We start from the raw sequence: 24,609 nt of genomic DNA, 5'->3' as shown, positions 1-24,609 counted from the left end.
GCCCATAGAGCAGGAGGGGCCAGCAGGAGAGGCAGAATCAGTAAATACAGAGAGGACCCGTGAGGCCGAAAGGACACCGGAACCAGAACCACGACTGAGCGAGCCGGTTGCACCAGACCAAACAGCCGCATCACAGCCAGCATCCTTGGAACACGAGCCAGAACCCGGAGCCCGGACCAGGGAACACCCCAGGCCACAACGCACACGTAGGCCGCCGGCATACCTTGAGGACTATGAATGCGACCTCCCGGGCAGGACTGGAACTTAGAGGGGAGGGGTGTTATGTACTGAGTTGAATAGGATCCAAACTGTAGCAGTCTGATTGGTCCTAGAACAATAGGATCCAAAAGGCAGCAGTCTGATTGGTCCTAGAACAATAGGATTCAGAATGCAGCAGTCTGATTGGTCCTAGAACAATGCAGCAGTATGATTGGTTGGCAGGAACCACCCAATCCTGCTCCAGATAGAAGTGAATCCACAACCTGATTGGCTTACAGTAGAATTCCAGAATTAACCAATCATGTGCAGCCCATTGTGTAAATAATGTATATAAAGCAGATACTGTGAGGGGACATTTATTCATTCCTCCTCACCACTATGAGCTGAATAAAGAGCATGAAATCACGTTGCGACCCTGAGTATATTTCAGGAGGGGACTTTGGTAATATGGCACCCTGATTGAGGACAAAATGTGATGCTTCCCTACTAAATATTTATTACTTTTCACAATAATTCCTTTGGGTACAGTTGCTCTTTAATGGATCTTCTCAATAGGCTCACTGAAACTTCACTTTATTACAAAACCAGAGGAGGAGGAGTTATTTTGCACCCCCTCGGCTTGGCAACCTGTGCTGGGGAACCACCACCACCACCCTAAATCTGGCTCAATGCAGATGATAGGGCAGGACCAGCAGACACAGCCCCACACTCGCCTACCACTAGGAATGGGGAAGAAATTGGATTCAGTTCATATTTTAAAGCAATTCTACCTAATTCACACTTTCTGAAACATTGCATAAACCAAACCACAGCCATTCTTTGAAATTCATACTTCACTGAATTTTGCAATTCAACTCTAAAAGCCAAGTTATGTCTAGAATTGCATATAAAGTGTGCATGAAATGCATATATTATTGAAAATGCATTCTGTTAGGGGAAAAACTGCTTTGCAAACATGTGTATATTGGGTAAAGTCATATAATGAAAATGTACCTCTTGTGAGAAATCTGCTGGTGATTTTCATGAGGACTTTAAAAAAAAATTGTGAACTGATGCAGAAATGCAGAGAACGGAATGTAAGATTGGGAAAATGAGAGAAACTGAAATTGACAGATTTGCCTATCCCTTTCCTGACCATTATTTTATCTGTTTGTGTGCAGTCAGGCTGAATGCCTTAAAAGGGCTTTTCATGTCAAAGAATGATCCTAAAAAGCTGAACTCAAATGGTCAAGTTATCACATATTATGGTAACTTGTGAGAAAACATAGGATGTATTCCTTTAGTTGGCTTAGAAAATGACTGGAGTTATTCAGCCCTTCCCCTTCTGGCAATTTCTCTCATATTAAGAAGAGGAATCCTCCCAGGAGCAGCAGCCAACTTGAACAATGGTGGGCAGCAACAGCAAACCTCTTGACATTCACAGACAACAGGTATTTTTTAAACACTGTTCCCTCTCTGCCTACTTCAGCACCCACCACCCTCCAGCTAATGTTACCAGACCTGTTTTTCGTTTGGCACAAGCTAAGTATTTGAAATTAAAAGACAATTGTGGCAACATTGTGCCCAGTGTCCTTGCATGCTCCAGGCCTATGGAATTGTGCTCACTACTGCAATAATCCTAGGCACCCCGTAGAGTGAGCAAGCATTCTTACCCAAATATTACAGACTAGCGGAAGTGGGTAGTGAAGCTAACAGACTAGGGCAGCATTTTGATTTCAAACATTGTGGCATTTTTGACAGATACAGAACACAATTATCGTTCAGTAGGAAAGAAAGTGCAATACAATTCCCATGGCCCTAGCAAAAGTGTCTACTCTTAGCAGATATCAACCATGTTTTAGTTCGTTCAAACACAGAAATTAAAAGGTTATAATTTGTTATTTGTTTTTTAAAAAACACTTCGTTTTTTAACAGATAGATCCAGGGGATTCTAGCTGAAGTTAGTATCACTCTACAGTAGTTGCTGTACCACTGACAACAGCTTATCAGCTGCATGGCCATATCATGACAAATTCCCGCTACCACCACAAGCGCTCCTCTCTACCAGTGGAGAAATATGTCATCTAACACTGCCAATCACCACTGGTGTGTATGTGTGTCTGCACATCCATGTGTGTGTAGGATTCTGCTCTTAACATAAAACAACAACATAAAATTCACCCACCCATAGTTATGTTTGTGAGCTGCTTTGAAATTTTCAATTTTAAAGCAGGATTTATTTTAGGATTTTATAAACACATACACACCATGCTGATGCAATACTGAAGGTGCAAATGACTAATGAAAAGCATCACACACACGGCAATGTGAGGCAACTTGAATACTCTGCAATATTTGAACTGTAGTGGATCATTCAGATATCTGAGTTGCCACATAATGTTGCAGCCATCAAGTGATGGACATGTATGCTTTAACTAGTTCATGTTATAGAATAACGTGTGTAGGGGTAGAGGGAGATCTACTCTTACTTTATTTTTCTGACTGTGTGAACAAATTGTGTAAACAAAAGGGTCATAAATTGTATAATTATCTATTATTGTTTAGTGGTTTTAAGAACATCCAAATGTATGGTGTGCTGAAGTGAATCTGCTGAGTTTGAAATTTAGTCTTATTTGATCCTAAAAAAGAAAAGAAAAGACCCCCAATTACCTCAAGTGTGTGTGTGTGTGTGTGTGTGTGTTTATATAATATGTATCACATAGTAAGTAAAATTGAAAACTTTTCTAAGAATCCATGCAGTTAAAACCATGAGGAAATCTTTGATAGGAAAATTCATAGTCTATAGCAGAACCTACTAAAAGCCATATAACCTATTGTTATAGAGTATTATAGAGTGTGACAAAATGTGGGCCCAGACTTGAGATATATGTATATTGATTCTTACCCAAAGTGAGCCAAGAGGAAACAACCATTAGACTAAACAACTGGAAGGACTTGCCAAACATCACAGTCAGAATTCAAACGGCACACCATAACTCATACAATAGAGATATAATCTGTTAGCATTTGGCTTAATTCATTTCAAGAATCATTTCATTACAAACAACTGCAACAGGAGTTTAAGAAGCTGCCTTATGCTGAATCAGACCATTGGCCCATCAAGCACAGTATTGCCTGCAATGGCAGCAGCTACCAAGGGCTTCAGACAATAGTATTTCCATGCCCACAAAACAACAGCCGCTTTTTATGTGTAGAAATATGGCTGTGGAATGAGGACACTTTGGAATTTCAGATGCTCACATTACATTTCTAATTCTCTGGAATATCCATGGAATGGATAACTAAGTTGGTCTCAGGAACATAAGAACCTGTCAAGACTGTGAGGATGCTGGAGAAACTCATTTTAATGTGAACCTGTGTAATTTGCCCTTCTCAAACCAAAATGCAGCTATTCTTTTGCTCATAGCAAAGCATAACCCAAGATCTGCATGTGTGTAAATCATGGGAAAGAATCCTTAACATGATATAAGCCAGTGTAGTGTTGTGGTTAGAGTGTTGGCCTAAGATCTGTGAGACCAGAGTTCAAATCCACTCAGCCCTGAAACTCACTGGGTGACCTTAGTCCAGTCACTCACACTCAGCCTATCCTACCTCACAGGGTTGTTGCGGCAATTAAATGAGGAAGGAGGAGAACCATGTATGCCACCTTGAGCTCTTTGGAGAAGAAGGTTAGATAGAAATGTGATAAATAAATGGCGGAGTCTATTTGTAGGGGCTGCATTATTCAATTGTCTGCTAATCCAGGGCATTGTCCTGTAGCCTGTTCCGCAAGAACTGCTTTATAAACTGCATTCAAGCTCCATATTCTGGAAGCGAAACAGTTCACAGAGAGAGCACAGGTCTGCAGAAATGAACCCTTTTAAAGTCAGACCTGTTTTAATTGGAGTAGTTCAATTATGCTGCTGTACTTCAGGATAAACTGACTCTCCTGTAGAGTAAATCTGAAAAGCTGCAGGGGCCCCATTGTGGTCAGGCAAGCTAGGAAATGCCTATAAAAGGCACACTGTATCTCGACAAGACTAGACTACATTTGTTTTGTACTTTAAATTCCCCTAATTTTTGCATGTCTTTGAATTAATTATTCTTCCTTAGACATCAAAGAAAAATGAAGGGCATTTTTACTTTTAACAGTTTGTACTATAATAATTATCCAATTGCTCCAATAACAGGGTTGCACACTTCTTAGGTTTGTGAGATTACAAAAGGAAATGCAAGTAATTACAGTCTGAAATAAATTACAGTTCTGGTTACTTATGTTCTTGGTCTCATTTGCTCACACAAAACTGAGACCCTCTGTGTAGAAGTTACCTTCGACTGATACTTGGGAGTCCAGCTGGAAAGTTCCACTCAGGCTTATGCTGACACTGGTCAATGTTGCTTATTGATCTGATTTCCAGAAAAGGACACACCTGTAGTAAAAAATAATTGGATATAGGAACTCCAACTTTGGATCATTTTCAACTGTTTTCGTTGAACGTGAATCCCTCCACTCTCCCCAAAAGGAGCTATGTATAACTTTTAATTTGGGAGGGGGCAAAATTAGATTGAATTTGCTGGTGATGATGATGCCCCTTCTTTGGGCATAGGTCAGGGGTCAGCAACCTTTTTCAGCCGTGGGCCGGTCCACCATCCCTCAGACCATGTGGTGGGCCAGACTATATTTTTTTGGGGGGGGGGGGAATGAATGAATTCCTATGCCCCACAAATAACCCAGAGATGCATTTTAAATAAAAGCACACATTCTACTCATGTAAAAACACACTGATTCCTGGACTGTCCGTGGGCCAGATTGAGAAGGCGATTGGGCCACATCTGGCCCACAGGCCTTAGGTTGCCTACCCCTGGCATAGATCCACCAAATTTCAGAAGGAAAGCTGCAGTGGTTGTCCCACAAGGACAACCATTGCAGTTTTGGGGTGGATAAAAAGGGAATCACTTAACGTCCCAAGGGCATGAATCAGAATGAGAACTGCAGTGATTTTCTGGCAAGACTGATCCCTGCAGGTGGGGGGGTTTTGGGGGAGGGGATCACTCAATCTTCTCTAGTATTTTGTGCACAATTTGTCTGAAAACTACAGACCAGAGAGAGGTGTCCCTGGGTAAAAACAAAAAACTAAAACCTCTGCCAAATTGTAAGAAATCCAAACATTTATAGGTCTCCCAGTCAGCTCTGAAGATGGCCACAGAGCTGCCCTGTCTAGTTTGGGGCTTGAGATTAATGAGGGTGTTGTTTCTGTCTTGTTGGAGGAAGAAGAAGTCCGGATTGCATAGCTGTGAATTCCTCCCACATGGTCTTGTTTCCATAAACTCCACCATTACTTTCCTGTGCCATTTTGAATACCAAGGGTGCCTTCAGATGGGATCCTTCTAGCACTGATCGGTAATTGCTGCATTGACAAATTGCAATGGACCTTCCACACCACCAGGTACGTAACATTTGTAGAGTGGAATACAGGCAGCAGAAACTAGTGGAGAAAATTCAAATTGCCTACGAATTCTATCCCTCTTGAAGGAAAGAGAGTATTCTTGGCTTCTTTTTTTGCCTAAAACTATATGGGAAGCTTTCAGAAAGATTGGGAACAGTACACACTGAAGGGTAAGAAGTTTTCCAAGCAAGGCAATGGGCACCCCACCTATTTTCATTTGAACACTCAGATATTTGGATTCAGTCAAGGGGCTATTGTGTTGTTTTGAAAGATTAAACAGCTAGAGAATAATCATAAAGTGCACTGCACAAAGCTACTTAAGAACAGCTTATTTCTACAGGTCTATTTTACTTTTACTACGGGAAGAGGTGGGAGCAGCAGCACTGAAATGTTCATGTATTATTATTACTATTATTATTATTATTATTCAGTAACACACACCCCCTGCTGCAAACCCCACATAAAGAGTATTCCAATCCTGTCTGGAGCCATCGGGTCCCTCTATAGTATAAATTGTAACAAGAAAGAGAGACATTTTTCATTGATCTTTTAGGAAATGTAACTTGTTTGAAGGAAAACTGACAGGTTTATATTAGGAGGGAAAGAACCAAAAGCCTTTTGAGGAAGCAGTGAGTGCAAGCGACAGCTGGAATTTGTGCAGGCTGACAGTTTTGTCTGGTGCCTTTTCTCTCCCCCCTCCGTCCATGTGTGAGAGAGTGCTGCTGCTATAGGAATGTGGACACACTGCTGCTTTATCAAATAGGTCATGTGAATTTCAGCAATAACACATGATCTTCCTTCCCTTTGAGGAACAAAGCTGCTGCTTCCCTACATCTATTTTTAAGCTCTGCGCCCGATTACATCACTTGCTTCCCCTACAATGATGTGAGACATTTCATCAGCGGATTCTTTAAAAACACCAGGGGGAAAAACGCACTCCATCTTATGAATGGTGGTGGTGGACTGAATCGATCTACAGCCTAAAGAGGCTTGATAAGGAGGAGGCATTGATTTGCTCTGCCTTGGAATTAATTTAGTCTACCTAGTGTGGGGTCCTAGGGAAAACTGCTAGACGTTTTGGAATAGGAAGTAGAGGAGAAGTGCTGTTAAGGGTTTTGGCATCTGCTGTGTGTGTGTGTGTGTGTGTGAGAGAGAGAGAGAGAGAGAGAGAGAGAGAGAGAGACTGCTGTCATCTGTAAGTAATGGGATTAGACTGTGAAATGAAGGAAGCTATTGCCAGAAGTTCCAAAAAAAGTGTTTGGCTATAATTAGTGTTCTGTAACTTGCTAGTCCTGATTCTTTTGTTGCTCAAGAAGACCGTTCTGAGTGTCCAAGTAAGCACCTGTTGCTACTGTTCTCCTAGAAACCCCTCACAGACTCTGTTAAACAAGAATGAACCCACGAAGAACCTCAGTTTGTACAATATTTTTTGTTTTGATTAACAGCTACATCACAGTGAGGAGTTGAACTTTGTTTTGTGGATATGCAGTGGGGAATCATATATGTACAACTGGCACAACAATGTTAGGAACACAGCTTGAGTGGGTCCAAAGTTCAGAGTTCAGCACCTGATGAATTGGCGGAATGCGTCTCCACCAGTATTAAGGGTAGCACTGGCTGCCAAAAAGTGGCTTGAATGGTTGCATGGGAATTATGGGTATGGCAAACAATCAGATGAACTCATGTTCACATGCCAAAGTCTGCCCTGATCTGTTCCACTTACATTTACTACAGATCAGTATTGATGTGCCTTTATGGACACACACTAAGGTGAATACACAATGGTATTCTTCAATGTCATTGATGTCTTCATTGACTGGAATAATTCAGTTACCTGTCTACCTTCTGCTACTTTTGCTATTTCAGCATTGACAATGCACTTGTAAGAAAGACAACCCTTGAGTGAGATCCTGGATACTCCCCTGTTCAAGTTGTTGTTGTTGTTGTTGTTGTTGTTGTTGTTGTTGTTGTTGTTGTTGTAAGGCCTCCTTACATCTGCCTTCAATACCCTAAAGTGGCTTGTCCAAAAAAAATAACATTTATTTTTATGTCCCCCTTTTTTAAAGCACTTGTGGGTTGTACTCAGTTATGCCCTTCTGCTGATGGAAGACTCTTTGGTCCAGTTAGGCTTTCATTGGTGGAAAAGGGAAGCAAGTGGTTTTTGTTGATTTCCCTTTTCCTATTTGATTGATTTCCCTTTTTCCCATTCGGACCCTTGTGTGCTCTCCAAATCTGGGGGACCAGAGAGCTGGGAGGACTCTTAATAAGAGCATGGAAGGTGATGTGGGGGACTGCAGGAAGAAAGGAGAATTTGACCTCTCTCTGGTTCAGCCATAACAAGATGTGGTGCACAAATGATTGCTTTTTGAGCAAGCAGTGATTCCAGAACTTGATGCAAAGAAGCATTTCTTGCCTTAGAGGGGCAGGAGCCAGAACTGTTCTTGTGACCCACAGCAGCTTGAGCATGCTATGTATGTCTGCTTCATCATATCTGCATCTTAGAACAGTTCCTGTTAGTATTGTCAACTTTTTCTGTTAGCTCCTGTGCATTTAACAGCAGCTATTGCCAGAGAGGGGTGGGGGGTGAGTAGCAATTTGATTCAGTATATAGCTAAGGCCAAATCATTAAAATCCACACTTTTCCAAACAATGTGCAAACCAAAACACAGCTTGCCTTTGAAATTCACATTTATCTGTCCCTATATTGTATGCGAACACAGTAAGGTGCTATCTGTCCCCATCTTCAAAGGGGGGGGGGGGAGAAGACCAGGTAACTACCATCCAGTGAGCTTGACATCGATACCAGGAAAGGTACTAGAACAGATAATTCAACAGTCGGTCTGTGAGCACTTAGAAAATGATGCTGTGATTATTAAAACCCAGAAGCCACAGAAGACAGAATTGGGATTAAAAATTACCTTAACAGATGGGAAAACTAAGCCCAAAGTAACAAAATTAGTTTCAATAGGGACAAATGTAAGCTTCTGCACTTAGGAATGAAGAACCAGTTGCACAAATATAAGATGGGAGACACCTGGCTTACTAGTAGTACACGTGAAAAGGATCTAGGGGTCTTAGTGGACCACAAACTTAACATGAGTCAACACTGTGATGCAGCAGCAAAAAAAAGTTAATGGTATTCTAGGCTGCATCAACAGAGGTATAGTGCCCAGATGAAGGGAAGTAATAGTACCACTCTATTCTGCCTTGGTCAGACCACATCTAGAATACTGTGTCCTGTTCTAGCTGCCACAATTTAAGAAGGATGTTGACAAGCTGGAATGTATGCACAGGAGGGCAACCAGGATGATCAAGGGTCTGGAAACCAAATCTTACGAGGAGCATTTGAAGGAGCTGGGTATGTTTATCCTGGAAAAGAGGAGACTGAGAGGAGATATGATAGCCATCATATAATATCTCAAGGGCTCCCACATGGAAGAGAGAAAAATCTTGTTTTCTCCTGCTCTGGAGGGTAGGAACAGAACCAATGTGTTCAAGTTGCCAGAAAGGAGATTCCAACTAAATATCAAGAAGAACTTTCTGACAGTAAGAGCTGTTTGGCAGTGGAACGGACTCCCTTGGGAGATTGTGGACTCTCCTTCCTTGGAGGTTTTTAATCAGAAATTGGATGGCTATCTATCATGGATGCTTTAGTTGAGATTCCTGCCTTGCAGGGGGTTGGACTAGATTACCCTTGGGGGTCCCTTCCAACCTCTTGATTCTATGATTCCGTGTTTCGATGAGTCTATGGAACTTTTGCCTCTAATGCAGATTTGTGGAATCCAGCAACATTGTCAGCTTTTAGGAAGCAGTCTAAGGCATTCCTGTTTGCCCAGGCTTTGGGCACTTAATGTAAACCATACTGTATATATCTCACGGCTTTTTTGTGGTGTTCCTCTTTTAGTGGGATGAAATAAGTTATGTTGTTTTTTGTTGTATGGACTGCTTTAGAAAGTATTTGTTTTATTCAATCGTTATTCTATATCTTTTAAACCTTATTTTTAAAACCTTAAAATTGTGGGCACATTTTAAAACCTTATTTTGGTTTGTGTGTGTGTGCTACTTTGGGACATTTTTGCAAAAAGCAATTGATGAGGATGAGGATGAGGATGAGGATGAGGATGAGGATGAGGATGCAGCTCTTAAAGACATAGCACTCCTGTCAGAAAGCAAGATGGCCACCCAATTTTGTTTGCTGAATTTGGGTAGTTCTATGAGGTGTCTGTTGCTGTGTACGTGTCTAAAGACACTATAATCTGTTCATCTTTTCCTTTACAGAACTGATGTATTGTGTTCTCAGAGAAAACGGTTTGTTGCAAATAATTTGAGGAAGGAACTCAGCAGTTATACATGACAGAACATTTTACTCCTCCAAGTTCCTTTCCTGTGATAAACACATTTAGCTATCAGAGCCTTTCATGTTCAAGGACACCATTTGTCTTGACAGAAAATATAGCTGCGATCACCTCAGTGAAGCTGGGTGGGAGTGGGGTTGGAAATGCTGTGGAAAAAAAGGGGGAACAGCTGAATATTTTTTCTTCAAATCATTTTATCCCACTTAACACACTCTCAGGATATCTAGGAATTAAAGAAAGGAAATATTTACATACTAATTATATTTCTGTTTATTTAATTAAGTTATTATGTGGCCCTGGCACTCAGAAGTGTCTCTCTTAAGCTCTTCTTCTAATGTTGCAATTATGGCATTATGAAAAGAATTTGAGGAATAGAAACCTAGGGGAGAGGAGGTAAATTGCACTGAGCAAAGGCAAGCTATGGAACTGATTGCTGGAAGGATCACTTCTGTAAAAAAGAAAAAGAAAAAAAGAGAGAGGCAGACATCTGTATGGGGTAGAAGCCCTGGCAATCCTGGTGGGGGTGAGGAGTGAAGGGCTCCTCTCAGAAAATGTGTAGAAGTCTCGCCCTAGTTATTAAATAGTTTACATTGGTCTGCATACAAGAAAGTATTTTCCAATCCATCCACGTTGCCTTCTAAGATAGTAATTTTTATGTCAAAGCTATTTATCTTAGGAATCCCACAAAGCCACAAGCTACTTTCCATAGACGCAACCTGTATGGATCCATATATAAAGTTTCCATTAAAACACATGTAGTGCTTTATTTACAGCTTGAGATTTGGCTGTTCGTTTTCAACCACTGGTTTACTATTCCTTTCAAGAGCCATTTTTTTACCCCCAGGCAGCCAGCTGAAACAGTGAAGGTACAGATTATGAAAAGAGAACTCTCTGGTCGGAGTGATTGTTGAAGATTTAGCCAGGCGATTTTCACCACAGGGAGAATTCAGCAGCAAACTTGCCATCTGAACAAGGCTGACGGAGATAGAACAGATTGCGGACTTAACTGATGCATGCTGCAGTTCCATAAGCTTCTGAGGCACATTGATGGTCACTCTGGCTGGCTCCCAGTCACAGTAGCTAAATGGGACCCGTATATTCCACAGCAATATACCTCTGAATGCCAGATACTGGAGAAAAATAATGCAGGGGTGAGTTCTGTTGCATTCGTGTCCTGCTTGTGAACTTTCCTTAAGCATCCGTCTGGCTACTACTGCTGGAAACAAAATGCAGGACTAGATAACTATGATTCAGCACCTCACCATCCTTTTATATTTGGGTCAGTTGGTCGGTGCTTCCGTCCTACTGAGAGCAGCATTGCTGCCCCTTATGAGGTATTGGAATGATGCAGGGGTGGTGCATGGTGGAGATAAGGTTGGGGAAGCCCAACGCCATACTGTATTCGAAATTCCTTTGTAAAGTATGCAAGACTTACTTCGGTGAAGATGTTTTTTGCTGCAGCCTAGTGGCAAATTCTGAGCTGCAAGGTCCCTTCGCCATGGCCCCTCACAGCTACACCTTGCTTTGCCAAATGCTCCCCCCCCCCTTTGCCTTCCTAAGGGAACAACAACATCTAAAATGTCGTCTTCTGGGCTAAATACCTTCACCTCATGGGCTTCCATTTGGTCTTTAGTACAAGAATATTGGAACCAGAAGCCAAATGAGGCTCCCTGGGCTTCTCGGCCTGGACCTTGAGACTCCTCTCAGGCCACGCCCTCTCCCCAGCCACACCCTCTTTCCGCAGGCCACACCCCTCATCAGCTCCACTTCACACCCTCCATAAGTATTTCTGTCACACTGGAATTTGTCCTTGAACTTTGATAATACTACTTGCCTGTCTGGATGCAGAAACTAGCCTAGGGTTCAAATGCAACATTTATATTCATTGTTCTGCCCACTTGTTCCTTTGGGCCTGCTCACCAGTGGAATGTGGCCCTCAGAAAGTTGCCCTGAAGGGAATGTGGCCCTTAAGCTCTCCAGCCCTGCTTTAGGGGAACACAGTGGCATGCAGGGAACCATAGGCACAGAGATATAAGTGTCCCTTGCTTCCTGTGAGTCTGGGCTGAGCTCACTTTTCATTTTCTCTGCTGGTTCAAGTTGAAAAGTTAACAACAGAACATTGCTTTGGGATGAGTGTGCAGGATCAGATCTCGGGGGTTTCCCATTAATGTCGTTTTGCCACCACCCAAGCTGACAGCTGCCCACTTGGCAGAGAATATGGCATCGAAAGTAGTAAGGGAAACTTCTTGTTCCAGCTGGCACTTCCTTATCTAACAGTTAGAGCTTTGTAAGTGTAGACAGCTGCAGTTTCAGAAATTGGCTCCGTCTGTATCAATTGGATTTGTGAAGTCAGTAAAAGGCCATGAGGCAGATTCATGGGATTTCCTGTTAGTATTAGCAAATGGAATCTACTGCAGAATTTTAAGGGGAACAGAAGATGCAGTTTATGGCTCCCTTACACGGAGGCTGTGGTTTAAGCACAAGGCATAGAAAAACGAATGTGCGGGAGTTGGTGATTTCCTAAGAAAATGTAGCTCAATTCTATTGGTACAAACAATGAACTGCAGGTGAAATAGACTGTGCGGTGAGTTTACCTGAAACCTGAGAGCTACCCAATGATCAAACACAGGAAAAAAGCAATTGATGTGGCCCTTGATGATTGGTTTTAGCTTTCCAGGAACATCTGCAAAAAGAAAGGGGAATAAATCTACCATCCTGTGCACACTTAAGTAAGTACAGTGGTACCTCGGGTTAAGTACTTAATTCGTTCTGGAGGTCCGTTCTTAACCTGAAACTGTTCTTAACCTGAAGCAGCACTTTAGCTAATGGGGCCTCCTGCTGCTGCTGCGCCGCCGGAGCATGATTTCTGTTCTCATCCTGAAGCAAAATTCTTAACCCGAGGTACTATTTCTGGGTTAGCGGAGTGTGTAACCTGAAGCGTATGTAACCTGAGGTGTATGTAACCCGAGGTACCACTGTACTGTTGAACTCAGCAGGACTTACTTCTGAATAAATATGCATAGAGTCTGGCAATCAATGGTTGCTATTTGGTTTGAAATAATTATCTTATGAATCCGAGTGCACATTGGGACTCTTTTAGGGATTATCATTCTATTCTATTTTTATTTCTATTTCTTAGTATCTTGGAGTCTGGACAAACAGACCAAAAGGAAAAATCCAAAATTAACTAATTAATATTTTATTTAGAGCTTTTTTTTAATGTCCTTTTTCAGCTGAAAATGACTCAAACAGCAGCTTGCAAATATCATAATCTAAAAGTCATGACTCAAAAGGAAGAAGAGAGTGGAGGGAGGAGGAAAAGCGGCAAATTCAGACTCTTTTTCTTAACTACAAAGTTCTTTTTTGTGTTTCCAGTCTCATCTAAGCTTTAAACTATATATATAAAAATACCTGGTGAAGTTTTCCTAAAAGATCAAGAAGCAATCTCAGAGTCTAGATGTGACACCCTAGTTATGTTTGCTTATGTGCCATCTGACAGGGTTTTTTTCAGGTCCTGTTCACAACTCAGGATGCTTCACTGCTTCTGGTATATCCTGACTGATGCCAGTACTATTACACGCCACACCTATCTCTGAGTGGTGTGAGATTCTAGGGTTCCAGGCACTCAGCCAAGCTTGTGTTTCCTTTTGGGAATGAGGCAGTGTGGAGACTGCAGTGTTTTTATGATATAAGGTTTATTTACACATATATACAACCTGAGCCTATGATAGATGGGTTCACAACATTAAAACCCCATTTGCTGACTGGCACAGAGTCTTTGCTTTCCTGATGGCAAATCTCCCTGTCTTTGTTCTCTAGTAGTGGCTCGTCTCTCAGGTGATCTCCTGAACATGGAAACCTGAGTCCAGTTGTTTACAGTCTGATTTCAAGTTTAACTCCTCAAGCACTGATTTATTCTAGCACTTACTAAATCCAGGACTTACGTGTGTCTGGCACCCACAAACTCATAATAGTACTATACTTATGCATGCTCATATTTGAAAGATGCTGTTTTGTTTTCTCCCTTCCATCCTGTAGAAATTGACTCATGTTGTTGCTCCAAGCCTGTGAGAGATTGGCCTTCCAGCACGAGGGAAGAAGTCCATCAGAGACCAGATGCTTTTTCTCCAGGAACATAGGAAGCTGCTTTCTACTGAGTCAGACCATTGGTCCACCCAGTTCACTTACTTGTAGCAGCTCTCCTGGATTTTAGACTGAGCGTTTTCCTAGCTCCTGTGGTTTTCCTAATACCTGTGGTGTTAGAAATTGAACCTGAGTCCTTCTGCAGATGATCTGTCAATGAACTACGGCTCTTCCATAGTCAGAGAGTCATTGCAGGAGACACTGTGATTCCGTCATCTTGTATGAACAAGTGATGGAAACAGATGCTGCATTTTATGTTTGTTAGAGACTGGCTGGACACTGAGGGGTTGTGGCTGGATACTGAGGAGTGGGGGGGGGGGGTTCATGACTGAGTTGGAAGAAGGGATCAGTGTTCTTTGGGAGCCTGTAACAGCCAGGAGAAGATAGAGGCAGGAGAAGCTGCAGAATTGGAGAGTGGCGAACAGGTGCAGTAGGAGGGAGAGATAGGTCAAGCTGGGGAAGAGTCAAGGGCTTCTACACCTCCTGCTGCTCCCACCTCACCTGTTCGGCTCATAGGAGCCAACTCCTAGGTCTGATGGGTCTCCCCCCCCCTAAAATATTCGAAGGGACCACACACACACCAAGTTGATGGGCATTGCCATTCAAATGGTGTGTGTGCACTGCATCATGTGATCAATTGTGCAGGGCAGGGTTTACTGACTCCCAATATTTTATTCAAGCTGGTACCCCTGGTTCCACTGTCTCCCGGAACCAGGCAAGAATTGAAGAGTTCTTTCAATTCAGAAGTTCCAGAACTGGAATGCAGAAGGAGGTTACATGCAGTCATAGTCTTTGTCTGCTCGTGTGTGGCTTGGGTGGGGAGATACATAAGCAGAAGTCGGAAGTGGGGCCTCTCTGTTGCTGCAGAATGCCTCATCAGGTGCACACCTAGGAATAGCTGAAAGACGCAGGACTGATGTACATGCCTTTTCCTGACTCGACAATAAAGAGTTAATTCCTCACTCTGGACATTCATGACAATGTTTCCCCTTTTCACTTTAGTTCAAAAACTAGTGCCACTGTTTTACTATTTAAATGTCCATTACTTTTTTTAAAAACCTATATAAATCAGAGAAGGTGGGAAGCAGATATTATACTGAGAAAGCAATTCTATGCATTGAAGAATGCATTGCGACAAGGTTAGGGTCAAGAGCTGTTGTGGTTCACAGTTGGCGAGGCTGCAAGTTCACTAGGTTTCAAAGTCCAATTATAGGAACATAATATATACCTATTACATTTCTTTTAAATCTTTATATGCTTGCTTTCTAGAGCATGTCCACCCAGTGTGGAAAAGAGCAACATAGCCTTCAAGTACAGTAAACTGTAACATAACACTTTTAATGAAACCTTTTAAAATATAAATTTTAAAAAATCAACAATACGCAAACAACAATCTATTACAATATAAACCAGTACTGTACAAAACTATTTCCAACCACAGGTGTAATACAATTTAACAGTAGCATGCCCAGTGGAAAACAGCAATTAAAAGCAATTTAAAACAGGTGGATATTAAGAACTGTGTATTTATGAGCTGTGTTTTGTTTGGCAGTTTGTTTAGAAGAGACATCATGGTCTACGATGCTGGTGCAATTCCTGTGACATCTAGGTACAAGCTGTCTTGATATAAATCTTGTGATAAAGAAATTAATCATTGGAATTGACTTATTTAAAATAAGATCCTACCTGAAAAAATCTATTGGGGTTAGATGGGAGGAAAAAAGTCAAAGGGGGTGGGGAGTAAATAGAGCAAAGTTCAGAATTATCGCTGTGAGTTCAAAGTTTGGGGCTGCTTCCTAACTCCTTCACCCTTCCTCATCCAAGCTGTAAGCAGCAGTGGTTGGCAGGGTGGTGCAGGTTGGACAGTGCTGTATACTTGGCTTCCTGATGTTGAGCAACACTGCTGCTTATCAAGAGGGGGAAGGGAAAGGTGAACACAGATTGAGTGCAGTGGTGGAGGCAATCTGATGCCACTGCCTCTGTGTGCACATCACACCACGCCTTTGGTCCCCACACCCTTCACCTCCCCACCATGTTAAGCTGCAGCAACGCAAGGTATCAGGGAGCCAGGTGTGCAATGCTGGTTGTAAGCAGGGATGCTGTCGGGGACCGTGCTGAGGAGGGCTGCACTGAGGAAGAATGGTGGGAGCCCCCTTCCCAGGAGCAGGAGGACAGTATAGAATTGGAACAGTGGTTTGCAGAGGGGCATAGTTCAGAAGGCAGAAGCTGGGAAATAATGGATGGGAACAGCTAGGAGAAGAAACACTGGGAGAGAGAAGGTTAACAGATTCACAGTCTTTGGACAGGATCCTTCCACTGCCCTCCCCAAGGTCAAGAAGAGCTCAGAAAGTCTCAGAACAGAAAGCGCAGAGGGTACAAGTTCAGATTTCAAGACGTAGGAGTGACGTAGATTAATAGGGATGGAGGGGGTGTGAGCCTTAATTGGGAGAACCACCATTCTAGGTAGACGGGTTCTTTTGTTGCTCACTGTGATTATTAAAGAATTTAACTGATAAGATGCTCCTTTTGTTTGATCTCTTCTTATTAACTGCCACGGGGGAGGAAGCCGATTCCCTGAAGCCTGACAGATGCTTGAGGAATTTGATGTGAAAGTTGCACTCAAAGTCCATTTTTGGTGGATATACAAAATATAAAATGTTATTGTTCAACAAAATCACCAGAGTCTGAGTGCCATTTACTACACTTTCTGGAGTCAATGATCCAGATACTTATTGAGTCCATTGATTTCTACAGCTCTGCTCCGAGTATGACTAATGTTGTATCTCACCCTTGCACTTTGTGCATTCCAGTACAAACTGACCTGATCCACACCTCTCAGTGAGGATGTGGGTCAGAACAGAGCTTTGAATCATTGCGCTTCTCTGAAAGTTGCACCACAATAGTCACCTCAAAATGGAAATCAAAGTCCATCTAAAAATTCCTGTTTTCAGATGATTTTTTTTTTTTTTTTATGAAGATCAATGTGGAAACAGGCTGGATTCATGAGTGAACCCATGCAAACACATGACTTTGATCAGGAATAGAATTATTTTTCTATCTCTAATTGTAGCGCTCCCCACCAGCCTACTGCATAAAAGTCAAATCTGGCCCTGCTGACCACTGGCCTATGCCCAGGAGGGAAGGTAACCCTTGGATCTCAAAATGTCCCCACACCTGCTATAAGCAGTACAGAATTAATCAGCTCCCTCTTTCTCAATGAGTATTGTGCATAGAATTAAGTGTTTTCCAGCACAATACTAGGCACATTGAGAAGTTAGGCTGTGGTTTCATACGGCATATATCAGCACCCACCAGATATTTTGGACCACAGCTCCCATCAGCCCCAGCCAGCACAGTGTGTCTCAGTAGACATGTGTAGCATTGCACGGTTACTGACATTTAACAAATGATTTGTATTTTCAGGCTTTCTTTCATCACGAATTGCAAATGCTTTACCAAAGCTAACTCAGTCCATTAGTTCCAGTGGTGGTTGATGCTTTAACCAGAAAGGATGTGGCTGAATTCTATAGCAGTGAGACACACACTCTTTTCCCATGTTACATAATGTGGCCCTGCACACTCATTCTTTGGAAATTTACTTTAACAACTGCTGTCCTCTCCCAAACTGCCTCATTACGGAGGCATTGTTGGGTTGCACAGACTCTACATTTTATTTTATATTATATTCCTTTATGTAAAGCACTGCTGGTCTTACGCTCAATTTGTGCCTTTCCTGCAAGGTGATTTCTTTCTGGGTGTGACAGTCTTGTTTATGTGACTATTCCAAGATCTTTTTATTTCTGGGAAGTGAAAGCTCTTGCAACCATAGGTAGATGAGAAATCCTGCTGATTGTCTTGCGCACTTATAAGCTGGCAGGTGACAAATGTCACATCTGTGGGCTGTAAGCCACTGGAATGGCATAATGGATGAATCATGAAGTTGAAAGGCTCCTAATACAACTTAGTTGCATCTTTTAGAAATGTTGTCAAAACTTTTTGCTTGAAGTTTGTCTGGATTATGAGTCCTCAGGTTAAACTAGCATAAGATGTATTAATGCTTCTAGAAAGTGGGTTTTAATTACATTTCAGTGGATTGTGGTATGCTTCTTAAAAGAATGTATTGGTGCCTACTCCCAGACTTCAAGGTAGGGCATGATCAAGAAATAAACTTCCAAAGAGGCTTGCATTTGTACTGAATTATAGAAATTATTTTTATATATTATCTATATAATCTATTTAAAGATCTCAGCAACCGTATAGCCCATGATGTTTTCCACAAAAGAGGTCAAAATCTAAACAAAAAACCAAAGTAGAAACTGCTGAATGGCCAACAATAAATTGGGGTCTTCCAGTGCTTTTGTTTCATCCACACAGACTTTTGCTTAATGCATTGCTAATGGCCTTTGTGAGCAAAGGTGGTATCATAGAATGAATACTCTGAAATGGATGGGAAGTCAGTTCAAGTCTTATTCCCTGCCCATGTATCACTACCCAAATATGAGCAGATGCTAGCCTGACAATAGTGTCAAGCAGAGTGCAGATGCAAGGAAAAAGCAAATCTGTGTCTGCATGAGCTATTATTGCATGATCTGTCAACAGAAAGGGATAAGGATCTAGTGCCGTTAAAACTTTGCCCATTGACTTAACACTGTTTCTATGGTTGAATGCCAATGATATGCATGCTACATATTTAAGCCTGTTTAACCACCATGGTTCTTTACCAAGCAAATTAACGGAAGTGCTACTAGCTTGGCCTTTAATAAAGGTCTTAAGCGTATCACAAATTGCATTTCCCAAAATTCTTTGAGTGCATCCATGACATTTAATCTGCATTCAAACTGGTTAAAAAATCTGTAGTGCTACAAACAAGTTGAAAAGATACTTAATTTCCAAAAATTATTACCCTGGAATGTACCTTATACTGGACATTCCCTGACCATCGCCTACTAACTTAAAGTCCTTTTTCTTCATTGTTCCTGACGTTTTTAATATAAAAAAAGACTCCAAAACAGTGCTCCTAATCAGATAATTGGTTCAAACAGGCAATGAGCAAATTATAGTTTTAGAAGCCATTAATCAATGAGATGTATTTCACAATTACGCTACTTTGTTTTTTAAAACAGAAACTGCATTAATTGTTTGTGCTAGTAGGTTGGTACAACTTTATTGGGGTGATATTTCCTACTGCATGTCCAGGCACAGTGAGCCCAACACCAGCGGGAAGAGGTGCAATAAGAATAGGACAAACATGTTGGAATTAAACAGGCCACAACTTTATTGATTACAGATGTCAGCAGGTTTTAGTGTAGGCACTGGATGTGTATCCTGAATCACCAACCCATTTGCTGGTTGATTGTTTGGCAGTGCCACTCCTGGGTTAAGGATCACCCTATTTTTCAAAATGTGCACTTTTCCAAATTTTGTGATGCAGTTCTTCAGTTGTATGTACAAAAAGTGCATATATTAGGGGGAAAGTGTGCATGAAAATGCAAGTATTCATCAACATATAAAAATAGATAATATTAGAGGGAATTGCTCACTGGAAGTGCTCACTGGAGTGCTCACTGGAAGGACATATTGTGAAGCTGAGGCTCCAATACTTTGGCCACCTCATGAGAAGAGAAGACTCCCTGGAAAAGACCCTGATGCTGGGAAAGATGGAGGGCACAAGGAGAAGGGGACGACAGAGGATGAGATGGTTGGACAGTGTTCTCAGAGCTACAAACATGAGTCTGACCAAACTGCGGGAGGCAGTGGAAGACAGGAGTGCCTGGCGTGCTCTGGTCCATGGGGTCACGAAGAGTCGGACACGACTAAACTACTAAACCACAACAAAGAGGGAATTGCTGGCAAAAATGCATATATTGATGAAAACTGCATCAAAAATGTGTATATCAGAAAGCGTTAAAACCGAGATGTGGAAAATATGGAAACAACGAGGAGAGGCAGGACTGAGATTTGGAGATATGCTTCAAGGTCCAGACTACGGGAAGCCTGAAAAATTAATAATTATAATTTGGAAGATAATTTAATCTTTTTTTATTTTAGTTTTTTAATTTTATTGGATTATGATTTGATGTGTTGATTGGATGTTTTTTATTGGAAAATTAATAAAATCAATTTAACAAAAAAATGTGTATATCAGAGAAAGTTGCAGTAAAATTCTGACAATTTTTCATTTGGTTTAAAAACAAACAACCCCCCCTCCCCCGAATTGCTATAGAAATGTGGAGAACTGAATTTAAGAAACTGAGACAAACCAAAATGGTAAGCAGTGGTAGACTTTGGGCTCTCAAATTTCAGTGGCACCCTGGGCAACGCTAACATTGGGCTCTTGCTCTGTTCTGAGGCATTGTTTTGGCTACCCTTGCAACGTGGTGCCCAGTGCGACTGCACCGGCCGAGCCACCCTAGAACCACTTCTGTTGTAAGAGTTGTCCATCCCTAGTCCTGGCACAGCACTCAACTGACTACACCACACCACCTTGGAAATAGTTTTACTAAAGCTGAGGTGCTTTGGCGAAGTTGGGATTATGTAAACAAAGCATAGGAAACCCTTCAGAACTGTGGCAGGTATTTTGAACTTGTGAAACCTCTGGTGATATTCTTGCTTTGTTATCTCAAATCAATGCTTTGGAGAAGCAGCGGGTAAGAGAGAGGGGGAGACGGGGAGGTGCTGAAAGGGAAACAAAATCTATAGAGTTTTTCACCACGCTCTTTACCATTAGCTCTAATCCTTCTGGTTGAAGCTTGGCTGTTGGCCAACTGACAGTTAAGCATCTGATGATCTTTTATCCAATGAAGTGTGCTTTTTTATTTGGAAAATATGATTAGGGAAGCTTTTTTTTCTTTCTTTTTGCTACTTATTTCCTCTGACTTAGTGCAGCCTTTGGCTGTTTCCTGAGCAAAAATGCTGCAGCTAAGCAGCCTCCCCACCCACCCACCCCCCTATCCTGAACAGCGTGTCTCAACATTTCCCTCTCAACCATCATGTAGGTCTCATTGCATTGTTGATTCCCATTCTGCCTCTGCTGGGATGTAAATTACTCCAGTCCCCCATCCCCTCCCTCTGTTCATGTACTTTCAAGGGGTTTAATCTGTGAAGGGGACCTACTTCAAAGCCCTCTGAAGCAGCTCATTTCTTGAAGGAGAGAAGGCCAATAAAACCAAATTAGATTTTTATCTCATTGTCTCTGTAGGAATGAAGTATAATAATTATTTCAGGCAAATACATGCCGGAGACGGTAATTAAGATCCCTATCATGCCTTTATAGACAAGTAGATTCTAAAATAAGCATTAGTAATAGGATTAGACATTATTGTGGTACCCCTCTCCTTCCCCAAGTGCTTCGCAAATTTGAATATACAAAGTTGTTCAAAGGGGTGGAGAGGGGGGTAGAAAGGAAGGGAATCTACTCAGAGGTATCAATGTGATTACTTCAGCTCCTGTGCTTGTGGATCATTTTATTCCTTAATCTGTGTCGCGAAAATTTGTGGGAATGTTGAAGACAGCAGCTGCTCAGTAGGAGCGGGGTGGACTCCAGGTGTTAAATTCCTTCACATGTAGCACAATGCTGAGATAGCAACCCACTAAGACCAACCTTTGGTCTGCCCACATTATGTAGAAATACAATAGACATTCTAAGTCGAGGCAAACACAATGCACTACTAAATTCGAGGTAGACCTCAATGGCATTAGGCCACCGTTGCTCAAAAAAAGCATTCATTGCAATAATCTGGACAAAGTTTGTCAACAGCTGCAGAACTGACTCTGGGTGTACTGGCACCATAGACAAGGATGGGATTGAGGAATCATTTCTTCCATTTTTCTCAGTCTCCTCTCCTTTCTGTGAGGTTCATAAAGTCAATCAAAAGCTTATTTTCCTCCTCCTTGCTGTTGCTTCCTGTCTCTGAGCTAATGACAACTAAGATCAGAGCAGAAACATTCACATCCCTTGTCCGTGCTGACTCTCTAGGCAGTGGAGTCTATTGGGGCCAGAAAACGAGGCAAACGAATGGCTAGTAGCAACAGCAGCAAGGATAAGGAAGAGGTACGAGTCTCAGTCATGGGGGATGGGGCACTGAGCATATCTTACCTGGGGCCCTACAAAATCTGGGACTGGTACTGCTTATGTTCCCACCAGCTGTACTTCAGAGAGGCATGGGGCACATAACAATATTCTAATATTTATTTATCCAAATGCATAACTCTACCTTCACCACCTAGTAATTGCAGGGTAGCTTCCAATGAAAGGCTCCCACCTGCTGACCACAGTGCATGGGCAACATCATATGGGAGGAAGACATTGTCAGGGAAAAGGACAGGAGCATTCCTCAGTGGTAACAGAGCAAGATGCAAGGACATTCTGTATCCATAGTAGATTATCAAAACCACAGGACTATTGGAAGCTGTCTTACACTCAGCCATATCATTGGCCCACGTGACACAACATTTACACTGGTTAGCAGCAGCTCTCCAGTATTAGAAATAGCCCTAATATGTGTGTGTATGTTTGTGTGTACAAATGTCAAATAGCATAATGCAAAACTAGCATTGGCAGCAAGCAAAGCTCAAACTACACTGCATGTCTCAGTCTTCAGAGCCAAGATAGTTTTGAAAAAGGACAGGCAAGGATTAATGGAAGGGATAGAGAGGCGCAGGCGGCTGTGAGTGGCTGCTAAACTTTATAATTCATTTGGTGAGAAATCAACTTGGCAAACTGCAGAGGGGGGCCTTAGTAGCAGTTAGAAAAGCACAAAACTGGACCGCTTCTGCTTTGACCACTTTAGCATGCCATTCACCTTGGAAGCAGATCCTGCTTTCCAAGGCAGTATTTGTTTTGGTCTCCGTTCTTCAATTTTCATGCTCCTTTTGCAGCAGCGTCAGGTCGATCCAGGGTTGGTTGCACAATGCTTGGCTGCATTGCCACAGCTCACTCTTCATACTTTTGCATTATCATGACTAATAATACTAATACTTAACAAGCGAAGTACATAGCATACTATGATGCTGGAACAGGGTGAGTAAGGCCGCCTTCAAAGCAAGCCCTTCCCCTCCCTGTGGTTTTGTGGCCAATTTGCATGCTTGTGGTTGTGTGACTGTATTACACATATACACAGTGCTGAGTAGTGGTTGGTTACTGGACAATTTTTTAGAAGGAGTGCTAGAGGAGTTGAGGAGTTACAATAAAAACTTTTATCAATATTTAAACTGAAACTAATCAGCCTCCAAATAAGTTTTGAGAGCAGCCTGGTTTTTTTCTGACCAGAGTCATTCTGCATAGAGACAGTTTGAGGAGTTCCTCTACAGTCTGGCTAGATTGTTACAGCATGGCCCACATTCTATGAATAAAATAAAATCGTAATAAAGTCAGTGTATCTTGAGACTGTGTGCTCCAATATTTCTTTTTAAAACAAAGGGCTGTATTTTTTCAGGGCAGCTGAATGCTTCTTACGTTGCCTTATATTCAGAAACTCTATTTACAGATGGTACAAACTGGAGCAATACTGATTCTCCAAATCATTTCCATGAGAATATAAAATTGTTCTCGCAATAGTCTAATTTGGTATAACCTGATGGGGCTTCCAATTCTTTCTTTGGGAGATGGTGCTATAGTCCAATAAGCTTTGCACATAGTTGCTATTCACTCTAAATGGCCTTTGTTCTAGGCCATCCTGCTACTATTCATTGGGTTTCTCTCATTAATTCTTCTCTCTTCTCAGGAAGCGATTAGAACTTCCCGGATTAGTGATGGTACGCCTCTGCCTGTGGAACATAGAAGTCACTTTGCTTTCAGTGACAATAATGATATTGCAAGATTATGCATGTTCAATACTCTATTCACGATGCCCCTTGGTATTGGTGCTACAGCTTGTTTTTGTAATAAAAAATTACTTCCACTAATTTTGTACTCTGTGCAACCTTTTTCCTTCTTGTTTGATCTGTAAATATGAATAAGTTTGTGTGTACATAAAAAGAATTATTTGAGTTAATTTTCCTACCCATGCAGATCTAATTCGGTTAATGTAAGCCTTAAGAGTCTAACTTAGGCTGCAATCCTATATACCCCCTTACCTTGGAGTAAGCTCCATTGAACTCACTGGGTTTACTACTGAGGAGATATCCACAGGATTACACTGTAGGTTTTGGTGAATTCAAATCAATCTTGACATTTGAAAGGTATCATAAAATTATGCTTCATGATCACACCACTTCGTTTGAAAAATTATGTATGGTAACAAGTTCAACTGCTTTTTTCCATGTGGCTGGTGAGGCAGGACACTAACAGCCTAATTTGAGAAATTTGCACACAGTATTGTGAGGACACAGTCTTTGGATCAGTCCAAAGGCCCAGCTAACTTAGTATCTTGTTTTCCACACTGACCAGCCATATGTTTCTAGGAAGCCCACTAGCAGGACAGGAAAATAACACCCCTTTTTACTGCTCCCCCAGGAACTGGTATTCA

General features: G+C 41.8%; 1 protein-coding gene across 1 annotated transcript in view; it reads right to left on the bottom strand.

Annotated features, from left to right (window-relative positions):
- LOC308464883 (uncharacterized protein) overlaps nucleotides 1-24,609 on the bottom strand; it is a 179,331-nt gene that overhangs the window by 35,237 nt on the left and 119,485 nt on the right. The window contains exon 4 of the mRNA XM_080984529.1: nucleotides 4,528-4,628. Within this exon, the coding sequence (XP_080840655.1) occupies nucleotides 4,528-4,628 (101 nt within the window). The remainder of the gene's footprint in view (nucleotides 1-4,527; nucleotides 4,629-24,609) is intronic.

The sequence above is a fragment of the Podarcis pityusensis genome (assembly GCF_964106645.2).
Source record: "Podarcis pityusensis genome assembly, chromosome: 1".
Classification (NCBI taxonomy): Eukaryota; Metazoa; Chordata; class Lepidosauria; order Squamata; family Lacertidae; genus Podarcis; species Podarcis pityusensis.
This window is presented reverse-complemented; position numbering and strand designations above follow the sequence as displayed.